The 26,237-nt window shown below is 38.9% G+C and overlaps 1 protein-coding gene across 2 annotated transcripts in view; it reads right to left on the reverse strand.

Annotated features, from left to right (window-relative positions):
- The window catches only part of TPD52L1 (TPD52 like 1), a 48,893-nt gene extending 28,907 nt beyond the window's left edge, over positions 1 to 19,986 (reverse strand). The window contains exons 1-2 of one of the 2 annotated variants that reach the window (XM_015858778.2): positions 19,859 to 19,986; positions 929 to 1,044 (exon numbers count right to left, since the gene is read on the reverse strand). In XM_015858778.2, coding sequence (XP_015714264.1) covers positions 929 to 1,044; positions 19,859 to 19,877 — 135 coding nt within the window. In that variant the 5' untranslated portion in view covers positions 19,878 to 19,986. Of the gene's footprint in view, positions 1 to 928; positions 1,045 to 19,858 lie in introns of those variants that run through there. The other variant, XM_032443289.1, reaches the window with a different exon arrangement.
- Between the last annotated feature and the right edge of the window lie 6,251 nt (positions 19,987 to 26,237).

Below are 26,237 nucleotides of genomic sequence, written 5' to 3' on the forward strand. Positions count from 1 at the left end.
AAAGAAAAAATAACTAACAACTTGTATTCAAAAGTTTGGTGTAACATTAAAGCACAGAAAAAAATCCTTTTTTCTTTTTTCCTGTTTCACTAAAAAATACTGAATCAATGGTGCTAAAATGACTTGAGAGTCATTAAGTTTAATTAGAATATTCTCAACTATTAAGGTACTTTATCTGATGAATTAACACTGATTTACATATTTGTTGTACAAAAGACAGGGAATCCTCTCAGTAGGAAAGCTGTCTTCCTGACCAAGCCCACTCCATTTGCAATAGCAGCAAACAACTTAGACTGAATCTAGACAACCTCCTGAGCCTTTAAAATAAAAAAGGCCACATAGTTAACACTTTCCATCTTTCCTCTCTTTTTTATTAACTATCATCTTTTAAATATTTTCGTGGTGTCTTGACATGTCCTGAAGCTCTGCAATTTAAAATAATAAATAAATGAAAACCAAATACAACCCTCTCCAGACATATCAGTCACAAAGGAAACAAAAACTTGATGAGATTACTGTGCTAATTGCCATCAAACTCTTCTGTAACCATGAGTAGAAGATTTTCCTCTGAGCACCATACAAAGAATCCTTTCTATCAGGTGTCACACCACTACAACAACAATTTCATAGATCTATCAAGAACACCTTTCAGTCTTTGTAAAGAAAGGCTTATATATATAAAGACAAGTGGCTTTTGTTGACTAAAATGACATGTTTAACTTCATCTCTACAATCAGAAGATAAAACCTTACAAAAAAACCTTACAAAAAAATACCACACATGGAAAATAATTGTTTCAAATTTTTGTAGCCTAGCATAATTTTACTTAAAGAACATTTCATTATGATGTGTACTTCATCCTACAATGAATAGCTGTTGATTAACAGAAATAGGAACATTAATACTCACAGAAATTCAAATTAATTACCTTAGCCAGCTCAGCCTTTAACTCCTCTTTTTCTTCTTCAGAAATCATAGTGGTGAAATCAACATCAGTAACCATATCCTCATCTGCTTCATGCAAAGACTGGGTTTCTAGCAGACCTGAAATACAGAGTTGAACAAGAGTATGACAACTACTATTATTTATTTCAGCTGTAATACTGACGAACTCTAAAATAAAAGAAAGATGCAATATTCACCCACTAGGAAAAAGTAAAAGGGAACAACAAATCAGTGTTTTCCTACTAAAGGTCATTTGGGCTCCATTTCTCCTTTCAGAAAAGTGTTTGGAAGTATTAGATGGTAATTTCTGTATAAAAACAATTTAATACATGAAAACACATCTTGTCCCGAGAGGGCAATCACCTTGGAATACATGGCAAAACACTTCCTTGTTTCTTACAACACAGGAAAAATACAACAATAAAAACAAAACAAAAACAAACAAACAAACACCTAAGTCATCACAAAGAAACAAATAAAGCAAACCTGTGTATGTTTGTTTCCTTTTTTTTTTTGGCAAAAAAGAAAGTTGATTAATGTGAATCACTGATATTAACTGGCAACAGTACACTGAGCAATACAGTGAGTGTAATACAAAGCCAAATTTGCTTTAAAAATACCTCTGCAGAAACTCAAGAATCTTACAGTTGGAAATAGCTTGCAGAAGAAAACATCTCCTGTTTGCAGATTCCTAAATGCTAAAGTGATTCATTCTTTGATTCCTTTATCCAAGCCTATGAAGGGAGAATACTATACTAGACCTCCAGCTACCTTGTTCTGCTTGATGAAGACCTGCATCAGTACATACGATAACCCAACTAGACACTTACATAAATGTTCACGAGACCTGAATGTGACTGGTATTCAGAAGAATCACAATATATTCTATCTTCCAGTCATTCAATCAGAAGAAAAGAGTGACTGGTAGGATTTTACCCGTTTTTCACTGTCTGAAAACAAAATAATGCAAAACATGAGATAAAAAAAGAAAAACATCCTTGCTCCGTTGGAACTTGTTTTAAACTTCTCAGTATGTTTCTGTTGTGGAAAAAAAATTTACTTCCAGGCTACATCTCAAGGCAGCACTTTTCCCCATATTCCAGTTCTTCAGCTGGATAATCATCAAACTTGGGTGATTCTTAACATCAGTGCGCTACTTAATACAGGAGAGACCAGCTTCTTCCTCAGGCCCACAGAGGCCTTTATATTCTTTTTCAGAGATTAGAACTCTGTTAAGTTTTGGCCTTAGGGAGCTGGGGTTATGAGCAGAAAGCCTGGAGTATTCAACAACTTGAAATTGAGTATTTTATGTTTGCATGTAGAAAGCAAGAAGAAGAATGAAAAGCTTTCTCCAGCCTTCTATCATTTTTTTTTCCATCTAGGCTTCCACAGCACACCTGGATTTCCTCTTATTTAACAGAATAGAGCAGATTAGACTTTTACTAACAATTTCTCTGCAGAGCAGAATGTGATGAACTCAGCTCTGTTAATTACAACCTCCCATGAGTGGGAAGCTAAACAGAAGTAACACCAGGTGCTGAATCCCTGTCTGGATCCATGTGCAAGAATAGAGCACCACCCATAAGCACAACGACTTTTTTAAAATAAGAAAACAAACAAGAGATGTTGATACCTTTGCCATTACTCAAAAATGAGCTTGCCAGGATAACCTGGACTGTCAAAGTCACAACAAAACAAAAGCCTATTTATTCAGTAAGAATGCTCCAAAATTACCTTTATTGGCCCTACTGCATTACTAAACAAAATTGTACCACTGTCTTCCCTCCTTCTTTGTATGAGCACAGTTAATAGCAGCCTTCTCTCTTTCCTTGCTGCTCTCAAGCCTCTGCGTTTTCTTCATGATTCCTGCTGTTTCCAGTCACACCTCATAGTAGCTTTTAGTCTGGACTTCAGATACCACTCTATGACGAGGACTTCTCTATTGGTGTCCTCTCACCACTCTCATTGGATTATAGCTCTAGAGCAGGTCTATCAGCACAGGTAGGGTGCTTCAGTTCTGGTGCTAGCTCATTTGAACTTCCCAGTTTCTTTCCCACTTGAGCAACAGAAACTCCTTTCTTGAATATGGCCTGAAGAGATCTCATCAGTGTCTGGTGCTACTCTCATAGACTTTATCCCCAGTTTACCTCTCAGTTTCCAGCTTAGAAAAGAGAGAAATAAAGAACTTAACAATCCTAGTGGGTTTAGCATCCACAAGCTAAAGTCTGCAGCTGTGATTCCCAGGTCTTTGTTCTGTTTCTCATTTTGTATGTGTGTGTGAATGAGTGTTCCTATTTCCAGTCCAATCAATAACCATTGAGCCCTGTATTAGAGTTTAGACAGAGTTAGAGTTCTCTTATAACAAGCTTAATGAAGGCAAAGACACAAACCAATTAGAAATTAGGCTACGGACACTTCTGTATTCTTAAGACAACTTAATTCTGCAGTCTCCAAGGAGAACAGGAACCTGCATTGAGATTCACACCAATACATGTAAGGGTGACTATTGATTTCTCTTAGTAAGATAGTAGTATCACTGAGCCCAAAACATTTTTCACCTTCTGCTCTGCAGGAAGCACTGTCTCTACTCCATTGCAGGTTTCTGTCAGTGAGGCAGCAAAACACCTTTCAGACACTGGTTACAGGTGTACCAAATACAGAAGTATAATAGAATACAACAACTTACAAGATCCCTAATGTCTCGAATTAGCCACAATTTTTTAAGGAACAAGGTAGGACCCTATTTACCATATGTAATGAAGCTACATGCTTTGTTAAACGCACTTAATCTAATAACTCTTGAAAATACACACAAGGATGAGTTGATTCAGCTATCTGGTTAGAGCTGAGTCCCAGAATCTAGTATTGTTCTACACAGTTAGATGATACATCTAGTCAATTAAAGGTAGGATTTTAAGATAACACCTTTTTTTTTTTTTTCCTTTAACTTCACCATGTACATTCAGTTCCAATAGTTATGTATGCTACCCAGAGGAAAAGAAATTGCACTTTTTAAAGTGCAGACAATGATCTGTATGCCTGTACACATTCACTCTGTACACAGAGCTGCTGAAACTGAGTAAACATTTACAGACCTTTTCCTGGTTATTTCACACTTTTCTTTGGAGGTTGAAGGAAATAAATTTGTTTCTAATTCACATATCTACATTGATATTGATAAAGTTATATACCTGTAACTTCTCATGGGAACTAAAATACAGAATGGCATTTTGATCCAAAGCAAATAATTCCTGCCAGATATCTGCAGCACTGCAATACAACAGCCTTCATTGAGCACATAGAGTCGTAATTGCTGTTCCCCCAGGCAAAATCTCTGTTCCTTCTAATTTAATTTAATCTTAAATAAAATAATAGCATTCAAATGATCTTTAGCTGCTTTAAAAAAAAAAATATATATATATATATATATATATATATATATATATATATTTAATTTAAACTACCCATGTTTATGTTTTCTGTAAAGTTTATGAAGACCTTGTTAAGTCCCATATTCACTTGCAGTAGAATCCTGGGCCCTGAATGGCTTGCCTTGATTTCAGCTGTGCAAGATGCAGACAAAAACATCTCTTGTTGGGAAGCTGTAAATCCAGTTAGGTAACATTGCAAGGCTCTGTTTTCACAACAAGACACTAAAAGTATGGGGAGGCTGTAAATTTAGCATAGAGTTATTCCTTCTCCTAACCTAAAAAATATAGAAATATTTATTACTTATTAACTTGCAGGTATGACTTATCTTACAAAGTATAGAAAGCATAAAATGTTTAAGTGAAATATTTTCCAATGGTTGTGCTTTCCACAAGAAGTGGCAAATAAATGCCTGATCAGGACAATTATTAACAAGTTAACAACTGGCTTTATGGTTATTACATTAACAGGAATGTAATGTAGTTCTATCTGCGTGCTCATAAAAGCAGACACACTAAAATAAGACTCCTCTACTAGGACTTCCACCTGTGATGATTAAGTTTAACTTCACACAACTAAAGCTCATGTACTTCAACACCTGCAAGACATCTGATACTCCCCAGACCAACCCATAACAATGCTATAATCCTGCTAAATTAACGTCAAGTTCTATGTAGTCAATGGCGCTGCTAAAGCAGCTACAGTATGCAGAGCTGTTACAATTACGACATATTTATATTTGAAATGGAACACAATATATTTCAGTATCAACCAACTTAAATTCAGGCTGCTGTTGCATCAGTGCAGACTTATTTACTGCTAGTAAGTGATGCTGTTGCAGCTTATCAGGTAAGGCATGCTGATAACAATATACTGCTCTAGAGCCTTGAACCAGTACCTCTGCTTTGAACTGATGTGTACACCAGCTGCCTAGAGTTTGTGCACTGTGCTGGTTTGCAAAAGATAGCAGAAATTTTCTCCCAGATGTTGCTTTATCTCTAGATTCTGCCATCTCTCACATTTGCAACTAAAGCCTGCAGAGAGAAGTGTGTATTGTCTGTGGTGGAGTCATCCTTCAAGGGCAGATTTCCAAGAAGCAGCCTATTGTCCTCCAGCACGTTTTACCGGTGCCACGTAAGCCCACCTGCAAGTACTGCTCTCATAAGCATGCATAGGTATCAGTCATGAACCATAGAATGTTTGGTCACTTTGGTGAATGTGTTTTACAAGTGGTTGAAATTAATGTTAAGTGTTAATTGTGAAAGTTGAATGGCTTTTACTTCCATTTTAGGGCACAGACGTTGGAACCCGCACAGGATGAACTGGGAGCTTTATCTACTGATTACCAGCCATTATGAGAGCCCACCACATCTTACAGGTCATGTCCTTTCCCAGCAGCACAGAATTCTGAGCATTGACCCCCATGGACATTCACTATGTTAGATGAATACAGGTCTCATTCAAGCAGTCCATTAGCAGGTGGGACAGCAAAAGAGAGATAGGAGTCCACACATCACCACTTCCTCATGTCTTTTTGTTTGTCTATCTTTTCCAGGTTAAGTCATTCATATTCTTCCTTTATTCTGCCTTAGTTACTGCGTCTGGTGCCCAGCAATTCTCTTCCACAGAACAGTTACACAAGAAGCACAAAAGAGCAGAAGACATCTTAGAACCTATTCTATGAACCTAACCATGCATCATAATCCACAGATAGCTAAAGAGTTCTCACAACTTATTCTCTCTATTTCTAGTTAGAATCAAGCTCAACACAGACATTCAGTTAAGGTTTAACTCTGAGATGCACCATCACAAGACTTTGTCCAGAGATGGATGCAAGACCCAGCCCACATTGTTCATTATCTCTTTCAAATAGACCCTCCTCTTATGGATCTCCAGATCTTGCCCTCAGCAATTTCAGGCCATAGGGCACTATGCAACTTCATATTCCTAAAGCCATTTATACTAATAATAATATACTCATGTGTTACCCCCATTTATCCTTCACAAACAGGCAGGTTTACACTTAGCATGGGAAAACATAAAGTAGGTATAAATCAGCATGACAGGTATTTGATTTTTAGTTTTAGTACCCACTGTTAGACCCTGTCATACCATTAGATAAAATATACAGGAAATGTGAAGAATATAGGATTCTCAGTAATTAGGAACACCCAAATCATTTAGAAGGGTCCACTCAGAAGTACTGAGCAGGCAACCATTTGTATTAAGATATTTACACAGAAAGTAGAAGGTGAATAGCTTGCAGATCACATCTGTAATAACATATGATACTGAAACATTTGATGAGTATTTCAGAGTCCATGGTAGTTATAGCTAAGGCTAGGAAAAGAAGCTTTAGAGTCAGCTGTTCAATCTGATTTAATGCAAGAAATTGTTTCTGCATTGATCTGTACCTGCACATATGTTTCCTATTAGGATTGCAGGGATGGCGAATTAAATAAGTCACTTAGAAACTACAGGATTGGTAGCTTATACCACAAAGACTAAATGAACCAAAGAATACACTGGAAAAGATCCCAGACATTTTTAGATTTCTCATTCAGATACATGAACATTATGTGGATAAAAGCATTTTAGTATGTGTTATGTGCTTTTTATTCATTTTCTTCCTATTCACCTCTGAGGCATTTTCTACAGTATTACATACCTGGCCCATTCTTGTACATCAACCTTGTTAGAAAAAAAAAGAAACCCATCAATAGCAGTGATGTTTGCTGAATTAACCACAGTGAAAACAACAACACAAAAGGCAACATGAAATTATTGCTTATGTACTTTCCCTAACACTCCGTTCAGGAAAATATATAAACGTAATCCTTTATTCTAACAACACTGAAGCTCTATTAACATTTTATCCTTCTTTCTTTGTTTCTTGACCAGTTAAAAATATCAAACCTATCTATGTCTTACCTGGTACCCACATCAAAGCAAAACAACAGCTTTTAATTGTGTAGCCCTTAGGCTAAGCAAAACAATGTTACGGGTTCTTTTGCCATGTCATTATACAGTAGGTAACAGCACAACAAGTTATGAAGAACTGTACCTTATTTAATACTGGAAAATAATTGTTTACAAATTTAAATTGCAATTAAATCTTCAAAGGGATGAAATGATAAGCAGAACAAAGGAACTGTCCAGACACTGCATTAGTGTCCTTGATCTTCTTTATAATGTAGTCTAAATGCCAGATAGAGAGATTGAGGAGGGGGATGGGAGATCTAGATTCATGTACAATAAAATAGAAAGATTTTAAACATTACTGAAAATTGCAAAGATTTCCAGTACTATTATTTTTTATTCCAGTTATTATGGAAGGATCTAAATGGGAAGACATGCTAGAGGACTTAGAACTCTGAGCAGAAGGAAGGCTGATTTTGGATTTTTGTGACTCAGAAATAAAACTAGAGGCTGGGTTCATCTTGGTTCAATGAGGGAAGAATACTGGCCATGGAGATGGAGATCATAAATATTTAACAGAATTGTAGATCCTACTGTCTGCTAACTCAATCTGACTCTTTCTCCACCTTTATTCCTTACAAGAGATGTGAATGGCAAATGTCTTCATTTTCTCTGTCTTTGTGCTCAAGGTGGTGTCAAGGAGAATGAAGTAGGACAGCTTCTGGGTGTTCAAGAGCTCTAGGACACAGTCTACTATCTGAGAGTAGATGCTCCCAGTCACCCTGACGCATCTTATTATATAATAAGTTATACTTAAACTTCCCATTCCTTCCTTAAATCCCCAAAATAAGGCTGGATGGATATCCATAACTGTGAGATAGACTGGCAGGTTTCCAAGCAAAGGAAGACTTTCATTTGGACTGCATGGCTATACAGCAAGTTGTAGTATGCTAAGTTTCTCCACACTCTAATCAAACTGAGGATTTCACTAGGCTATTTTTTCCCCCAGAAGCCACTGACACAGCTTGCCACTCATGCTGGTGAAGGAAAACAAGTCATGCAAAAAATATTTGAGAGAGAAAAGGTTCTACAGCTTGAACACTGCATGGAGAAGACACAGATGTTGGTAAAGAGTTTTATCTCAAACATAAAAGTGCAGTGTGTGAAAGTGGGAGCAGCAATCATCATAAAAATGTATATAGCAATTACTGAAAGGAGGTACCAACTTGCAATATAGGAACCTGTCTCCCAAGCAGAACAATTAACTAAAACACCCAGAAATGCTTAATTGTCATAATCCTAAACACTTTATCCAAACATATCTAGCTCACTTTGTATAAAATAAGAATCCTGCCTGCTCGGGGAAGAAAAGGGCAACATTGCTTTCTAAGCTGTACCCATGGAAATACAAAGCAATTGTTGTGAAATGCAACAGTTTAAAGACAGCAGATGCTTCTATTATGTCAATACTGAAAGTAATGACAGTATTGTACCACTTACTGTGCTTTCTATTGATCATTCTGCACAACTTTCCATGAGATCAAGGGTAAGAAAAAGATGTCATAAGTGGAAGAGTTATCATCTCTTTTCTTTCTTTAGGCAGAACAGAAGAAAAGATGAAGTCACAATAGAATAATAGGGAATGAGAAAGTGGATGACACTGAGTCACAAAGGAGATTTGTTCTCCACAAATAAGGTACTCTACAAACTCTAGCAGACTGCACAAAACAAATGAAGGAATGAAGCATATCTAATTAGGCCAGAGAAAACGAAATGTAGGGGAAGATGAGAGCTATGACATGGAAAAGCTGGCAGTCAGAGGTGGAAGTTGTCAGTTTAATTTTTTAAACCCACCCTTTCACACTAAAAATACATGGAGGTACATCTTTCCCAATCTCAGAATAGGCAGATATCTTGGGTCCCATTCTCAGCTGGTAGAAATGATTGTGATCCCACCAACTGTATAATTAAGCTCACACATCTGCTTCACTGAATCAAAATCACAGAAGCTTAATGGCACGATTAAATAACTCTTCTCACCTAGGAGAGGAACAGCTCACTGTACTTTCCTAAATCCAGGTGCAAGAGTATTGCTTAATAGTGATATAATTGCAGTATAAACACACAAGTCTCCTCAATTAACTTCCAACAAAGTATCTATACTGCAAGAAGCAATAAACTGGTAGTTTTTAATTAAAAAAGAAATTCTTCAAGTAGTTCAAGTAGTTGCCATTTGTACCCTTTAGATCATAAGTAACAAGATTAATAGAAGTCTGATTTAGAAATGAGAGAAATCTTGCTGCAAACAGCAGGTTAACTTTTTTTTTTTTCTTCCCCTCCACTTTTTTCTTTTTAAACTCAGATTACACCTCAACACTGTTACAATGAAGTAAAGAACTAAGGATGCTGAAAGAGAGGGGAGAAAGCATCCCTCATGATACCTCTCATCTTGGGAGACCAGATAGGCCTTTTTGCATATGACAGCACAAAAGGTGAATGATTTGTGATTTAGCTTTGTAGGCGTCATCGCATTTATAAATCTGTAACAATAATTCACTCACAAAATTGGGCTAAAGGTGCATTTCCTCTCACCAGAGGTTTTCTTACAGGCTGATGATAAGAGTTCACAGCCATCATGAAGCAGAAGTGAATCAGCACAGACAAGGCAGGCCTTGTGTTCTTCTTCCTCATATTCTGGTTTTAAAGCATCACCTGCTTCAGTTTGTATTAACTTTTACCTTCTGTGTGATAACAGTTAGCTACTTGGTGTCAGTACACTTTTGCCTTCCAATGGGGTTTTCTGATAGCATGGACCTCCACCAGACTTCCCTACAGGAACTTAACCTACTCATGGATATGTCCTCCTGCAATATAATTGCATTCTCATTTAAAAACCAATAAGTATAGAGCTCATTTTTTTTCCCCAATATTACTTAATTATATTATTACTATTATTAATTGTTCAACTCAAAGTTCCATATTTTTTTCCTTTAGTTTTTTAGCTAGCATCTTGAACTGTGAAACAAGGTATTTATTATTCTGCTCTCAATGTTAATATGCATGTTGAGGCCTTCACAGTTTTCGGCATCAATAATTTCCTGGTTTTGCCCATTCAGTGTTTTGGAGTATGCAATTACAAAGAAATGTGTTTGCTTTGTGAACTTGTTTGAGGCCCTGGGTACTTGCGCCTGTGACAAAGTTCCCCTGTGAATAGCTTTCTGTTGGGTAGGGTTTGAGGACAGACCTGCCTCTGAAGGTGATTACACAAACTGTGTGCTCCAGGGTAAGTGACTTCTTACCAGACCAGGATACAGAGCTTGGCGCTTCCAGCCACAGACTCAGTCTTTGAGTTTCTTATCCTCAAAATGGCCACCATCATAGACAAAGAATATTTTCTCCTCTTTAAAGATCAACAAGGAAAATAATTCCTGAAACAAAGAGGGTCAGCTTCTCTGAGAGCTGCTCTGGGTAGCAGTAACAGCAACTACGAAGACAAGAGAAGGAAAGGGCTTGGGTTAGTACCCAAAATTTCTTCCCCCTCAGGACTGCATTAGAGCACACTGAATTGGAACAGCATCACAAAACGTCTACCACAATCCGTACAGATCACCTCAGCTGCTGTCATCCTCCAACATAACTTCTGTATCTTAAAGTCTAAACAAGAGTACAGGAGAGTTTTGTTTGTTTTGTTATTTTCCTGCCCTCTTCTACTACTTCATGTATATTTCCTCTTCTGAGGATGTTGCTACAGGATAGACATAACATTTTGTAATTTTCCAAAATAAACCAGTATTCCAGTGCTTGTAACTCTGCTAAGAACTTCCATTAATGTCATCAGTCTCAGTTGCTAAAATCGTGCCCTTACTTGCTTACCCTTCCCCAGTCTGATTCCCATTTGCAGCACTTCACTATAACAAGAATGCCACTGCCCCTTTTGGGTTGCATTCATGCTCCATATTTCTGTGCTGAGAAGGACACAGAACTGAACAATTTTATAATCCCATATCTAAGTTTAAATCTAGCTCCCATCTTTGAAACTCTCTGAAATGGGTACAGGTTGTTACCATTAAATACTCTTTTCGCTCCTTGTGCTTAACATAGTCTCCCTTCATATTGCTTTTATATGTGCTTTTGAAGTAATTTAAAACCACAGGGATAAGAAAAATTTTCTCCCCTCAGCATCTGGCTTCCGGTTTCCTGCCATGTCTGTCATTTAATCTCTGCAAAGATTTAAATCTTCCAAACCACTGTAATTCAGTTTATAGAGATAACTTTTATTATTATTATTTTTAATGGTGGCTATTCAAGTAATTTTTCCTTCTCCATCACCATCACCTTATTTTTTCCTCTTTTTTATCAATGCTTCTGCTCAATCTGACACATAACATGGCTGAAGGATATACTCTTACAACACCACATGGCTTCACTGGTTATCCACTATACTCATATGCACATAATAGTTAGATGGTTTAATTACACCATCATTACAGCAAGCATCATTGTCCCTGATTGTGACTTTGATTTCTTCCTCCCACAGTAATAAGTTAATAGCTGCCATCTGCCTATTAAAATACTTTGAGCACAAGATAATCTTCTGTTCCTGCCACAGTTGCCACTCTAACTCTGTTAATGTACATAGATTTCACTTGTCTCTAAGGAAAATCTGAGAGTTGTATTTAAACACAATTTCTGATCACTTTTAAAAGAAAATTAAGTATGTGCCAACCCAGTAAAGAAAAAAAACCACAAATTTTCACTTGGAATACTCATTCTCTAAAACTCTGTTTGTTTTCCTTAAAGTGACTGATGTGAGATCTACTCATTTGAGCTAAGAATATTTCAATTAAGGTGTTAAACACTAGAAGTAGGATTAGATTAGTGCTTATTGTGCTCAAACCAACACGAGCAAAATTTATTACCAAAAATCCAACCAAAACAACTATCCCAGGGAAATTTTGCATTTAAGATGGGAAGGAGCAACCTTTTTGCAGCCAGACACATGTACCACCTTAGTCTCACCCAGGTGACAACATAATCAACTGGTGTGGAAATGGATGAACCCAGAGCAAATAACTGAATACAGACTAACCTGAATTTTCACTAAAGGAACAAACATCAGCTCCCTTCAGCCACCATTTATAAAAATTCAGAGAATACACATTGTACTGCCTTTTAAATCCATGTGATATGTAGCTTCTGTCATACTTGTCCATACTTTATTTGCAATTTATAAATTAGTCCAGCAACTCTAACATGCAACATTAAGGCAGGGCACAGGTACTAAAGAGGGACAACTTCTGTGTTTGGGTGGTTAAAGAGAGATGGTGTTTCGCAAGTTAAAGCAAATCTCAAACCATAAAATAGAGAAATCTCAGACCATAAAATAGAGAAATTAGAAAGGATGTCTCTTAGAACATGAAGAAATAGTTTGGTTCCAGCAGGATCTGGTCCCTTGCTGTCAGGAATAGCAAATAATTTCACTTACTGGCAAACAGAAGTAGAATTTCCAGCAAGAAAGCACATGAAAATTTGAGACTGTACTTCAAAAACATTTTGAGTAAATACTTTTTAATGAGAAAACCAACATTGTATCAATAATAGATACTTCATGCTTGCAGAAAGGTTTTTAAGTTTAATTTTGTATCTCTTTTTGCCAAGAGTATCATGAGAGCCCCCAGTTTTTGTATAGCGCTAAATGCTAGACTGTGCATTTGTACTTTGAGGATTTTGTTGTTAAAATCACTTTCAATTCTGTTAATTTGCAAAACTCTTTTAACAGTTTTTCCTTCTCGAACAAAAGCTGAAGAAGGACTGACTTTTTGCTATGCCTTTTAAATGCTGGCATTGCTTTAAAACACTTTACTGACTAGGCGCTTGATTAACAGCAAGGATAACTGTGTGCTAAGGTAAACCAGTGGTGACAGCAGGACAACTTCACAAAAACCAAATGCCAGAAAACCATGAAACAAAACCCACAACAGCAATGAGAAGTCAGCATTCGTCCTGGCATCCCTACTCTGCTGGAGAAACCAAGTGCTCAAGGCACAGCATTACCACTCCTTTCCTGAAAGTGATACAAGCCATTAGAGCTACCTCGCATTTTTACACCCACTACCTGAGTATCTGGATTCTCCTTCAGTGACAAGGAGCACAAAGATGTAAATATTACACATGAACCGGATGGCTGAAAAACAATTATGTAGACAACAGAGTAAATGAAAGAAGCTGTTATATCATCTGACCACAGACCACGCACACATAAACATACCTTTTTATTATTTCTGTAAACCTGTCTTTACAAACTTTGCTGCTGTATTACTCCTATTTGAGTGTTATAAATAACCTGTATTTCAGCAACAAGCGTTAAGCAAGGAAGTCCCTGATAGAACAAATAGATAGACAGAGTGTTGGAGAGACCATCAAAACCAGTTTTGTGTGCAGCTGCTTACAGTGGGAACATTCTGGTTTGTTTAACATAAAGGGGATCCAATAGTGGATCATTCATTTTGCTGTGCCATTAATATAAACAGAACACCTTCTGTTACTGGAATAAGTAAAAAAATAAAAATAAAAAAAAAATCAGTAAGTATAAGAACCCTTACATAAAAGCAAGAATAGCATTTTAGAACCATTTGTTATTACACAAAGAGTGTAAGTCCCACAAGCAAAGGTAAAATATGCTGAGCAGGGCAGGCAGGAGAGACCCAGTGTAAGATATTTATCATCACAATAAACACTGCACTTGTGGCACTATCACACTTCACACATGTTCAGCTTTTTGCCTTTGCTCTGCACATTCAGATAAGAACATTTGCAGAAAGATCCTCACTGCTAATGAATGACTTCCTATAAACCAGGAGAAAGGGAATGAGAGATGGCACGAGAAAGCAAAGGAGAGTGAATGCTAAGAAGTAATACAAGCACCTGCTAAATGACTGTCTTTTGTAATTATCCATTTGCAGTACTTAACCAAGGATGCAGAAACATCATGATAGCCTATTTAGATATTATGATATTGATCCATGGATCTCAAAGGTGTCTAGGCAGCATTACCTCTGTCCGAGGGAATCGAACAAAATGGTGTGTCCAAGGTTTCAGTGAAGGTGTGTGTGACACTGGGTATTACAGTCCATAATTTTCAGTCGCCCACTATGCTATGTGTTTAGAGAACACTGAAGTCAAAGTGCCCATTATAAAGAGCAGCAATACGACAACAGAAAACTAAAGCTCTAAAATTTGGCATTGTGACTGTGTGCTTCTACGCAATATGAATAAAACAAGATAAGACTGCTCTGCCTGGGTATAGCATTTTTATAGTACTCCATAAGGTGCTTTTTGAATAGCACCAACAATCTAATTTTACACTTAAAACACCTTCCAACTACAGTTCTCCTAAATCCAAATTTCAGGACTACCCTAAAACAAGCTTCTTAGCCTCACCTATACTCCTAAATATGGCTATAGGTCACACATTTCAACCACTCTGTAGTCTTCTGACACACTTTTTACCACATCCTTGAGCTCCAAGCAACAGGTGGCCTAAACAAAGCTCCTCAAAACTTCCACACATTGCTGTACTGTACTAAACAAGTCAGAAAGATGCATCAGAACAATATTAACAAATTAACCCTTCCACTAATGAATCTGAAAACACTAGTGAAGAACAGACTCAGTCTGTACTTGAGTTGCCTCACAGTAGGATTCAGATCAACAGCCCAGTAAAAATAAGAAGATAAAGGTGGAAAAAATGAGCAAGATTTTGGGGTCTGATATGCTGGCTTTTCTCACGTTCTGCATTTTGTATCTCCATCATAGAGTCACAGAATGGCTTGGGTTGGAAGGGAGCTTAAAGATCGTCCAGTTCCAATCCACTGCTATGGCAGGGCTACCGCTCACTAGATCAGGTGCCCAAGGCCCCATCCAACCTGGCCTTTTACACCTCTAGGGATGGGGGCATTGTAAAAATGACAAGGCTACAATGCCTCATACATTGGCCCTGGATTTTAGTGGAGGTTTATTTTTCTCTTTTCCAAACCCCACCATTATTCTGCTCTCAGATCTCATTTTGCAAGAAATCACTCAGCTTTTTTCAGCCTCAGCAAACTGAATCTCTGCCTGTGACACGTGTTATTAAGCTGCAAGCAGTACAGGTTCAAAAGAGTCAATGAGAAGCAGTACATTTGATTTCAGAAGTTTATTTGCTTAAAATTTGATATTGCCAATTGCTCATTCCATGCATTCCCCTCCGTTCTGTATAAAACAGGATGAATGATAAAAGAGCAATTATCTCAAGCTCTGGGCATTCTTGTTAAATATTTAGGAATCCTATTATAAATTAAAACCCTATCATTTTCACTTGACCTCATCTTCATGTCATCTTATTAATACAGCAGCTGAGACTTCTACCATGCAGTCAGATGCACAGTTACTGCTGGCTGGTCCAATTACCCCAGTTCCTCCTGCTTTCCAAAGCTGAGCCATGAAGAGCTCCAGGAGGCAAGAAGGAGACAGTACAAACTCCTGGCTAATGGAGTTGCAGCCTCTGAAGCACATAAACATAATCACTTCCCTTGTAAAGATAGGTGGAGATCATTAATGCATTGCTCATAATGGAAGCAACTACCAGCTGCTGCTGGGCAAGAAAACCAGGGTTCCCCTTGCTGCATCCTTCCCATTTTATCATGCGTATTGATATATACAAACCTATATGCAGACTAAACTGAGTACAGGGATTTTCTGCTCATGAAAAAAACTGCAGTTATGCAGCCCCAGGCCAGACATCTCATTCAGCACCTTGAGGAAAGGCAAACATAGAACAGAACAGCTAGTGCTCCTTGGTTAAGCTACTAAACCCAAACACAAACTTAGGGAACCTCCCCAGTAAGAATGTCTTTGGTGAGATGGACACAGTACCAGTGCTGCAGCAAAGCAATCTCTCCATGCACTTCTCACCCACCTTTCTGTAGCGAGACTCTTCCTAGAGACATAGGCCTCAGTGAGGATGGGCAACATGGGCAACATATGAACTAACTACAGTTCTCACCAGGTATAGTATTCTACCGCAGACAGGCATTTAGTCTGGAGAAGGGAAGACTCAGGGCCTTATAGCTCTCTACAATGACCTGAAAGGAGGCTGCAGCTGGGAGGGAGTCTGCCTCTTCTCTCAGATAGCAACAACAGGACAAAAGGTAATGGCTTCCCATTGCACCAGGGGATGCGGAGATTGGTTATTAGGAATGATTCCACCTCCAAAAGAGAGGTCAGGCACAGGCTGCCATGGAGGTGGTGGAGTCACCATCCCTGGAGGTGTTCAAGAAAAGGGTAGATGTGGCACTGAGGGATGTGGGTAGTGGGCATAGTGGTGATGAGTTGATGGCTGGACTAGATGATCATAGTGGTCTTCTCCAATCTTGAATGATTCTATGATTATGTCTAAAATGTGTAATTACTAGCAGAGGATGCAGAATATTTGTCAGAAACAGCTGTAAGATGATTGCTAAGACAGGGAGATGCCTTGTCTAGCACAGGTGAATATATTTCAGTGACAGACACAGAGATGGCAGGATCACTCAAAAGTCAGGATGAGATTGAAAAGGAATCTCAGTTGCAGTTTTCTAGCTTCTTAAACTGGAGCTCATACCTCTTCTCTGTGTTGTGAGTGCCCATTTCAGCTGTGCATGTCACATATTTCAAACTGGATTTTAACACTGATGAGGTGTTTCCAGAGATGTAACAGCAGCACATGCAAAGATGCTGTGTAGGTAGAAGAGCAAAGAACAGAAAGCTGCACATCAAAGCTTCATCAGTGTAACAGGGGAAGGAGGAGTTATGACTGCTGCTGGATGCATGAAAACTATTGCTAAAGGACAGAAAAGTCCTACGAGATACTCACCAGCTTTGAGTGGAATATGATTCCCTGACAATAGACAGAAAAAAAGATCCATGGCATTGCCATAATTTGAGGACATTTACAGCTTTAAACTAGGAAGTGGGACTATGGGTGCAGCCAGTTAATCTGGTCCTGGAGCAGAACATGTATCTAGAGAAACAAGCACCCATTTCCAACCTTCCTATCTCTCTGACAGAAGCACTGCTCTTCAGACTACTGAAGCTCCCATTTAAAAAACAACCAATAACCAGAAGACAAACAAATAAGCTGTTATCATTTTCTTAGCACCTCATGCAAGTACAGCCTAGCTCTAAGGATCATTCAGAAGAAAAAGACAAAAGCAGCTAGAGCCTTAAAGTTACCACTTACATAATGCATCCTTTATGATGTTTATTACATACAAATGCATTTACGTGGTATATATGGTTATTTCTTTAGAAAATATTCTTAACATTAGTTACTATTATTCTCCATCTGGCAGCCTCTCTTAGCTTGCTGGCACCACACTGGGGCAGGATGTATCTGATACGCCCAAGTATAATAGTAATTCTGTTTTTGTCCATGAAATCTCTCCGCTGCTTTCAGGTAGATTTCAGAGCACGTCACACCCACAATCTCTGGGCCACGGACAGACTGTGCCTCACAGCACACAAACTCCTGAAGTCAGCGGTGGCCTCTGTACAGTTCCTTGATACACTTACATGTAATAATACTTTTCCCTCCTCCCATAGCTGGGATAAGATTGTCAGCAATTTTATGTATCAGCATGAATCAGCCCCATGAAAAAGAACTAGGTTTTTTTTCTTCTTCATTTTCTGAAAAATATTCAATGTTTTATATTTGCTCGAGTGTATTTCTGGAACATGAAATTCATCTGCACAGTCCACCCTTCAGGGCAATATAAAATGGCACAAACACAATTATGTAGAAAAATCCTTTTGAAGAAAATCTTCAAAGTGTTAAATATGAGCAGTTCAACAGCGCTTTCCAATTTATAGCTTTACTTTGTCTTCTCCACTGGAATGCAATGCCCCAGCAGAGCGCGCTGGAAAAAACTATTCAGGATTCATTTCTTTGTGGGTTCCTTAGAAGTAATTCATAAACTCATTAAAATGTATGCGTGTTTCTCCTGCTGCTTGAATTCAGTGGGGTTTATTTTTCCAAAGCAAATTGCTACTGTTTTGTTAGTAACCTCCTATCACTGCACTCTGCAAATGGCACAGTGGAATTGAGAAGCTCACATTTCTGACCAGTGCTTAGATGCACTTCACTGAATTCAACTATATTAGAGACCTACGGGTTAAATTCTTTGCATTTAAAAGGCTCCATAGCTGCAGTGGCATGCACTGAGTTGAGCCTACAAGGATAAGTGACTTAAGAACTGTGCGTATAGCTCTGAAACGTCATGTATTTGTCTTTCTGTCAACTAACCTTAAGACTGGGGAAAAAAAGTCCTGAAAAAAATCTTCTACCTTGTGAGCAAAGAAGCCCTAATTAGATTAACCCAAGCAATATAAAATGCTGTTACATTCCCTCCCTAACCAACAGTAACTCATTCCAATGCATTAAAGAAAAAGGCCTTCCCTGTGGCAGTAGCAGGGCTGCTGACCAAAACATACCAGCAAAACACATTAATTGCCTCTGATTTTTAACATGTGCTAAGGACCTCTGTGTCCATCCCACTAAAGACTTACATGTATTTACTCCTTACAGGGGGAGGAAATTCAAATGAATACACAACCCTGCCTGGCTAACTAGAATTGGATACTGCTTACAGTCAGTTCTACAGAACAAGAAATGATCCTTTATTGTACAAAGCTTCTGTTTAAAGAATGGAACTCCCTCTCATGTGTCTATACAGACACTGTTGGGAAATCAGTTTAAATAACAGCTATATGCTACAGTCTTAACACTGACTTTGATAAACACCAGGAACCGAGCAAGGCATGGGTTTGTTTTGCCAGCAGTGATGGCCACGGAGTCAGTAGGGCAGCACATGTAACACACATTGCCAGCATGGCTTTCTCTTTCCTGAGCATTGGTAACACCAGTTTTCCAGTTTACCTTTATATACCTTTATAATAAGCCTTTATTTATATACCTTTATAATATGCCTTTATAACAAGCATTTGCCTCTTATACTGGTACTTACTGAACACAGTCATTACCCAGTCTTGAAGGCTGTTTTGACACAACTGCAATAAATATACATCTCCTCCCCTATTACTTTTTCTCTCTGTTCCTTTTACAGATAACAGGTTTCTAAGCATTCCATCTGATAGGAACACCTGTACTACCTGCCGGCTTACGGATGTGAACAACGAAGTCACACTTCAGAAAGCTCCTCCAAAACACACAAAAACAGCAACTAAACAAAAAAGCACCGGCACTGAGACTGAAGTTGCCATCACATCACCTTGACCACGGCGCGCTGAAGAAGCCCAAAGAGAAGAAACAGAAGCCTCCACCGCAGCAACTCGGCGCGGCAAGGAGGGCAAGGAGCGCCAGCAGCAGCAGCTCTCCCCGCACCCTCCGCTCCGGTGCCGGCAGCGGGACACCCACCCGCACTCATCCACAGCCCCTTCTGCCGCCTGGCATTGCGCTCCGCTCCCCACGCCGCGGCTCTCACTCCAGGCTCGGGCACTCATCCTCATGCCCCGTCCCGACCGGACTCACCTCGCGCCTGCGGTTCCATGACCCCGGACGGGTCGGCAGCTCCACCGTCGCCTCGAACGGAGCGGCGGTTCTGACGGCGCTGACAGACACCGGCCCGCGGCTGCCTCCGCCCCCGCTACCATCCAGCCCGGCGGATTGATGCGCCGCCTGCCGGCCCGGCCCTGCCTCGGCACCGGGAACCCGGAACGACCTCGGGTGGGAGCACGACCCGGCTCCCATCTTTTCTCGAGTTCGAAGCCAAGCAGCCGAGTCCGCCCGCCACGTTGTGTGGGCAGAGGACATCACTCGATTTGTTTTCGTTTTCAGGTGACGCCTCCTATGGCACAAGCACAAGGGTGTATCCGAAGGAGAACTGATGCTGTCTGAGCACATACACATAGGTTGCTCCAAAAGTAACACTTCCTATTCATTTCCATGGAAACCACAATGGATACAAAGAGCACAGTGAACACTGCTTGATAGAGGAAGTTCTCAATTACAAAACACTATTTTCACAGAATCACAGAACTGTAGGGGTTGGAAGGGACCTCTAGAGATCATTGAGTCCAACCCCTCTGCCAAAGCAGGCTCCCTACACCATGTCACACAGGTAGGTGTTCAGTCGGGTCTTGAATATCTCCAGAGGAGACTACACCACCTCCCTGGGAAGCCTGTTCCAGTGCTCCGTCACCCTCACCGTTTCACCATTTTCAACAGCCACCACCATTTGCTAAACATTCAGCAAGTGCCAGTGAATATCGGTGGGTGCCATATTTCCTGCACAGGGAATTCGGTGACACACCTTTGTTTCATACGCACTTCCCCAGCAGACACCATTTTGTCAGACTGCCCTTCTGCTACCATCTGTAACATGGCAATTAAATGTAACAGTATACTGGTTGGACTGTTCAGCCTCTACTGCCTTACCACCAGCATCTGCCTGTGTCATTGTAGCATAATAAAATAGCATAATAAAATAGGAGGCATTACTTTCAGATCAGCTCTTGTATTTAGCAGTTTACGTAAAGATGGAGCCTTTTCATTATGTAGCTCCTTATTTTACCATTCATGATAAGTACTTTGCAGTAACGCAGTATAAACATGATGATACATCATCAGCAGTACAAGTTTACTCAAGGTTTTGTTCATGCCAGCATAATTTCCATACTTAGTTATCAATCCACATCAGCTTTGCTTGTGAAAGGGTGCAGAACAGTTGTGTTAGCAATACTGCATTGACACATATTTGCCAGTCAGACGCTGTATCTGATTTGTGTATCTGATACTACTGAGAGCCTTCCAGGACAACCTGAGGACAGGTAGTCTCTTGGGGCCTGTAATACAGAAGTAACAAAAGAACGGAGTGAAGGCAGGAAAAGGAAGTACTGGACATTCTTTTTGAAGAGCTCTTCTAACAGGTAAGTATTTCAGGTGAAGAGCATCAGATCCAAAAGAAAATGATTATGCAGTGAGTTTAAAGAGGTAATAAATACTACACATTAAAGTACTGTACTGCATTGCAAGAAGTCAGCATTACTTCTCAGCTTTGTTTTTCAATCTATTTAGAAAGTAAAAGCCAAAGAAAGCCTTAATTTCTACAGATATCTAATATTTTCCCCCTAATATATATTCATGCTGCTGGTTTCAACTTTGAATTATTTTAAAACAGGAATTATTTTCTCTAGACAGACCTCTGTGATTTGACATCTCCTCAGGCTGGACTTTACCACTTGCAGATGCACATCAGAGGTTTTCAGATGAACAAATTCTTGTACTTGTGCCGTTTCAAATAACAAGGCATCGTTCCATGGCAAGATTTGAGTTTAGGAATGCCACCAGCTTCTGCATTAAAAAAACTCCAAACCAAATCCATGGATATGATCCTTCACAGGAGTACCTTACCAGAAGATCCTATTAGGAATCCACAATCCTGCAACATAGAGCTTTCTTATATGACTAGCAGACTTCTTAAACTTGTTCCAGGCTGCATGGGAATTACTAGGAAAAATGTATGGAATGAGTTCATGATATATATTTATTTTACCTTCATGTGAATCATTGTACCTGGAACTGAATGTCATGCCAGGCCTCTTCTAACCAATACAAAGGCCTGAAGACATTGTTCTGTAGTGAGTGGGTTTATCTTTGACAGCTTACTTTCCTACACTTTTATCAGCAGATTTTCATGGCTGTTCTAATAGTACTGAAACGACTTGCACAATTATTTCAGTGGTCTGATGGTAAGGTATTTGAATAGTTTGGTCTTTTTCTTCCTATGGATGTATTTTCACCATCTGCTTCTAAAGGAATGTAAGACAAAGCACAAATCTTGTGTGCTTTCTAGAGTTGTTTCAGTGCTTAGTGTAAAGTATAATCCATGATATAACAGTGTACATAAGAGGATGCTTCCCTTATCAGTAAGAATTAACAACTGTATCTCAATTTTCTTTCGAACATCTTGAATTTTTCCTAACAAGGTTCTGTGGAACTGAATGTCATGTTGGCTATTCAGCACTGAACACTATCCTGCTATCTCAGGAGAAAATCAGCAGCTGCTTCCAATGATAAGTGCTGCATAGAGAACTTGGATCAAGATCTTTATCTGACATCAGCCGACATCTCCATTATAGCCAATAAAATTCTGATTAGCCACTGAGGTCATCTTTGGTAAATAAGCAGTATGACAGTCAATAACAACTTAAGGAGAGCAATCCAAACATTATTTAGATATGAAAGAAATGCTTTTTCTTCCATTACTCCACATATTTCTGACTATCCTGTCAAAGGAAAGTGTCTCTTCTTCTCCTTCTCAAACTTTTTCCCAGTTTGTCTGAGATAAAATGGGATAATGTGAGCTGAAAAATCAATGTTGAGCCAGTAGGTAAAAACACCAGAAAGCTCAACATAACCCAGTAAAATAGAATATGAAGATTGTATCAGATTAGAACACATAGGTGAAGTGATTGCAAAGAAGTATGTTAATTGCAATTTTAATTTGTATATTTGGGGCAGGGAAGTGTGAATTTAACCATAATTAACTGCTGGAATACTGAGGTTCAGCAGTAGAAACTTGGAGACTTTTGGAAAGAAAACCTATGAGCCCTGATAGATGATAATTTTTCCAGCAGGCACCAAAGTGCCTACAATGCATTTGAATGCATAAGCTCAGAAATCTCATAGAGCTGTGGAAAACTGTGTTACAGATGTTTATATTGATACAAACAGGCAATAAATGTGAATGTTTAAGAGTAAAATATCACCAAGAGAAGGACTATTAAAATGGCGTGTATGGCTGACACCTGAAATAGAAACAATGACTAAGCCCCAGTGACTCACCGAGGTTAGACAAGATAGAGAGATTAACCAGTCATTTCCTGAAGGGTGCAATAAGACATCCAAAATCAGCATACACTTAAGGAGAACCCAGGAAGCATAGGGAGGGGCTCCAAAATGGATGCCACTTGTCTCCACTTGCAAGCAATCCTGGACAGACTGTCTGGACATAAAGCCTTGGTGCCTGAATGCTCAGAAAACTGCCCTGGTCTCTGCGGTGAGCACAATGCAAGTGTGACAGAGTAAAATCAGCTGTGTTTTAAAATAAAAGATAATGTATTCCTACAAGGCATTGCATTGAGATATGTTGTTGCTGCAGCATTGAGGCATTATCTCTTAAAAGGTGATTTGACAGTCATGATGTTTGCAGGACTTTCAAAATTGTACAGATACCATGAATAATGTAATAAAGAATTCAACAATCACTTATATAATGTGTTAAATGAAACGGGTTAATTGTTAAAATGAAGAGTTGTCTCTCTTGTTAGAGTGTAAAAGAAAACCCGCACTCTTATGACCAGGTTCATGGCATCCTACCACAGGGCTCAAGGGTGGTTCAGATGAGCTGCAGCCACAGGAGCACAGAGCTGATTCCTGACAATGGAAAACTGTAAGAAAATGATATAAACTTGCCTAACATATATCTGGAGAGCCATTTTAGGTGTCTTGATGGACTTGAGATGTCCACGTAGATCTGCTATATGAAGACACAGGATCTTTTGGGGACCTGTTCAGTGCTCCTAGTAATGTGTCAGCCTTGTGATACAATAGACTTGCTGCTTTGAAACTACTGCAAAATTATGTTTTATTAAGAAAGTCAACCTAGCAAATCTATATTATAATTAAAATAGTAACGAGTCAAAACTGATCTCTGATACAGATTTAATGCAATTTCATTTTAATTCAGCATAACTCGTACAGATATTTGCATCTTCTTAGAACATTATCATCATACCCAAAAGGTAAAAATAACCTAATTGCAAGGGTATGTTTTGTTTTCCCAGTGTAGCTAAGAAGTGAAGTTAAACTGGGACTTGTTCCATGGGATTAGATAGCATCCATTTGTATGTGTGCACTGGGAAGCTGATACACAAGCTACTTTTGGGAAGCATTTAATTCAACCTCTTAGAGGAGCTCTCTATTTGAAGTGATGTCGATAATGTTGGAAAGCCTAAAAAATCTAATTCTTTCAGTATTATTGGATTTAACATCCATTTCCACAGTTTATATCCTGCATCAACAAGCTGCAGTAGAAGTGCATCCTGCCACATGACGAGGAGTGAGCAGAACAATACAAAAACATTCCTGCCTATTTATCTGGATCACCAAACTTAAAATACGGTAGAACTTAATGACAGACTTCATCCTTATTTTTGATATGTCTGAGTACTTTAGTGTTTACCAATGTCTAAGCAAATTCTTGTTAAACCTCAGCTTTACTCACGCAGTAAATTGACATCTCTGCACAGTCTGTGGTGTTGTGAGTTCTGCATTCAGGGAGAGTCACAATGACACGAGGATGAAGCTGGAGGATGTGTGATCTACAAAGCACACTCCTCTCAAAGGCTTGTAATGAAGCACTCCATTACTCAGAGTACGTCTGCAAAAAGCTTTCTGAGGCACACAACAGAAGCAATCTGCATTTCAGGGCAGCCTGCCTGAGCTCCAACTCAGAGGGATGCACAGATAGCCCCAGCCAGAAAATTCAGCTGAAGGCAGAGTCACGTTCTCTTACAGAGAGGCAGAGGTTATACAGGGGAACTGTACAAAGGACTTTTTGTAGACTTCATAAAACTCAGTACATCTCCCTTGTATTTGTCCTCACTGCTCCCAGTTTCCTCCTTTCCCTTTCCCTTTCCTTTTCCCTTTCCCTTTCTCTTTCCCTTTCCCTTTCTCTTTCCCTTTCCCTTTCCCTTTCCCTTCCATCTAAAAACACACCTATACATATTTTGGCCTTGCTTAGCCATTTGCTAGCATCCAACACTGGCAAACTGAAAGAGATTTTTTTGCCTGCTTCTGCATACATTTACAGTCACCAACCTTTCTCTCTGTGGGCTCATTCACCCTTTCTGATGCTGAGCAAACTTCAGCAATCTAATGACTTTTTTTTGCATGTGATTTCCTAAAATTTGGTCAAGATCTCCCATGAGGTCCGTCAAAGTTTCATCCCCTTTTTGGCAAGTTCAGAAGACCTGTGAGAAATGTAACATTACAAGCTATAGATGTAGCAAGGTGCTGACCTTCCCACCTTTCTGAATTTATGGAAGGCTGTGCATGCTTTTCACTTTCCACAAGCAGAATTCCAGGCTTATTTAACAATTTCAAACAGAAAGTGGAGAACTAAGTCTACATCTGTAGGCCAAGTCTACATCACCAAGACACTGTGCTTATGTGTCTAAAGAGTAGATTTTAGGAAAGGAATTTTAATGGTAACAATAATTTCCTCTTCTGATAAGCTGAGTTCCATCTATTTTATCTACAGCAGTATAGAGGAACGCTTTCTGTACCAGATATTTCTCCTCACAAAAGCATGAGAAGTCAATCCAAAGAAATGCTTTGAGTTACTCAGTGATATCAGGAAAACTACAATTGATGAAACATAGGGATTTTCCATTCAATGTTTCTCAGGTTGGTTTGCTGCAGTTTTAGTTCCTGACTGGCAAATCTCCAGAGATCTGCTTGCCTGTCTGTCTATTCATCCTCTTCAGCTGTATGCTCTTATCTTAAGTCTACTTCTCATTAAGGGGATTTATTTTTTTTTAATTTTAATTTTTTTTTTTTTTCAGAAACAAAAATGTTATTTTAATAAGAGATTTCTTTTTCAGTAACACAAAAAGTTCCTCCTTTATTCTTATTTGGTAAGCACACACTGTCAAAATTACAAACATTTATGAAACAAGAAACCTGGATAATTATAGATCATTTTACCCCACAGGTAGATCAATTATTTCTTTAATCAAGTTATGCATGTATTAGGTGCTATTCACATCCAGGCTGGTATTAATTGAAATGAAGTATGATTACTGCATAATTTTAAATCTTAGCAGATTGCAGAGTTTGGCCTGGC

The sequence above is a fragment of the Coturnix japonica genome, chromosome 3, assembly GCF_001577835.2.
Source record: "Coturnix japonica isolate 7356 chromosome 3, Coturnix japonica 2.1, whole genome shotgun sequence".
NCBI lineage: Eukaryota > Metazoa > Chordata > Aves > Galliformes > Phasianidae > Coturnix > Coturnix japonica.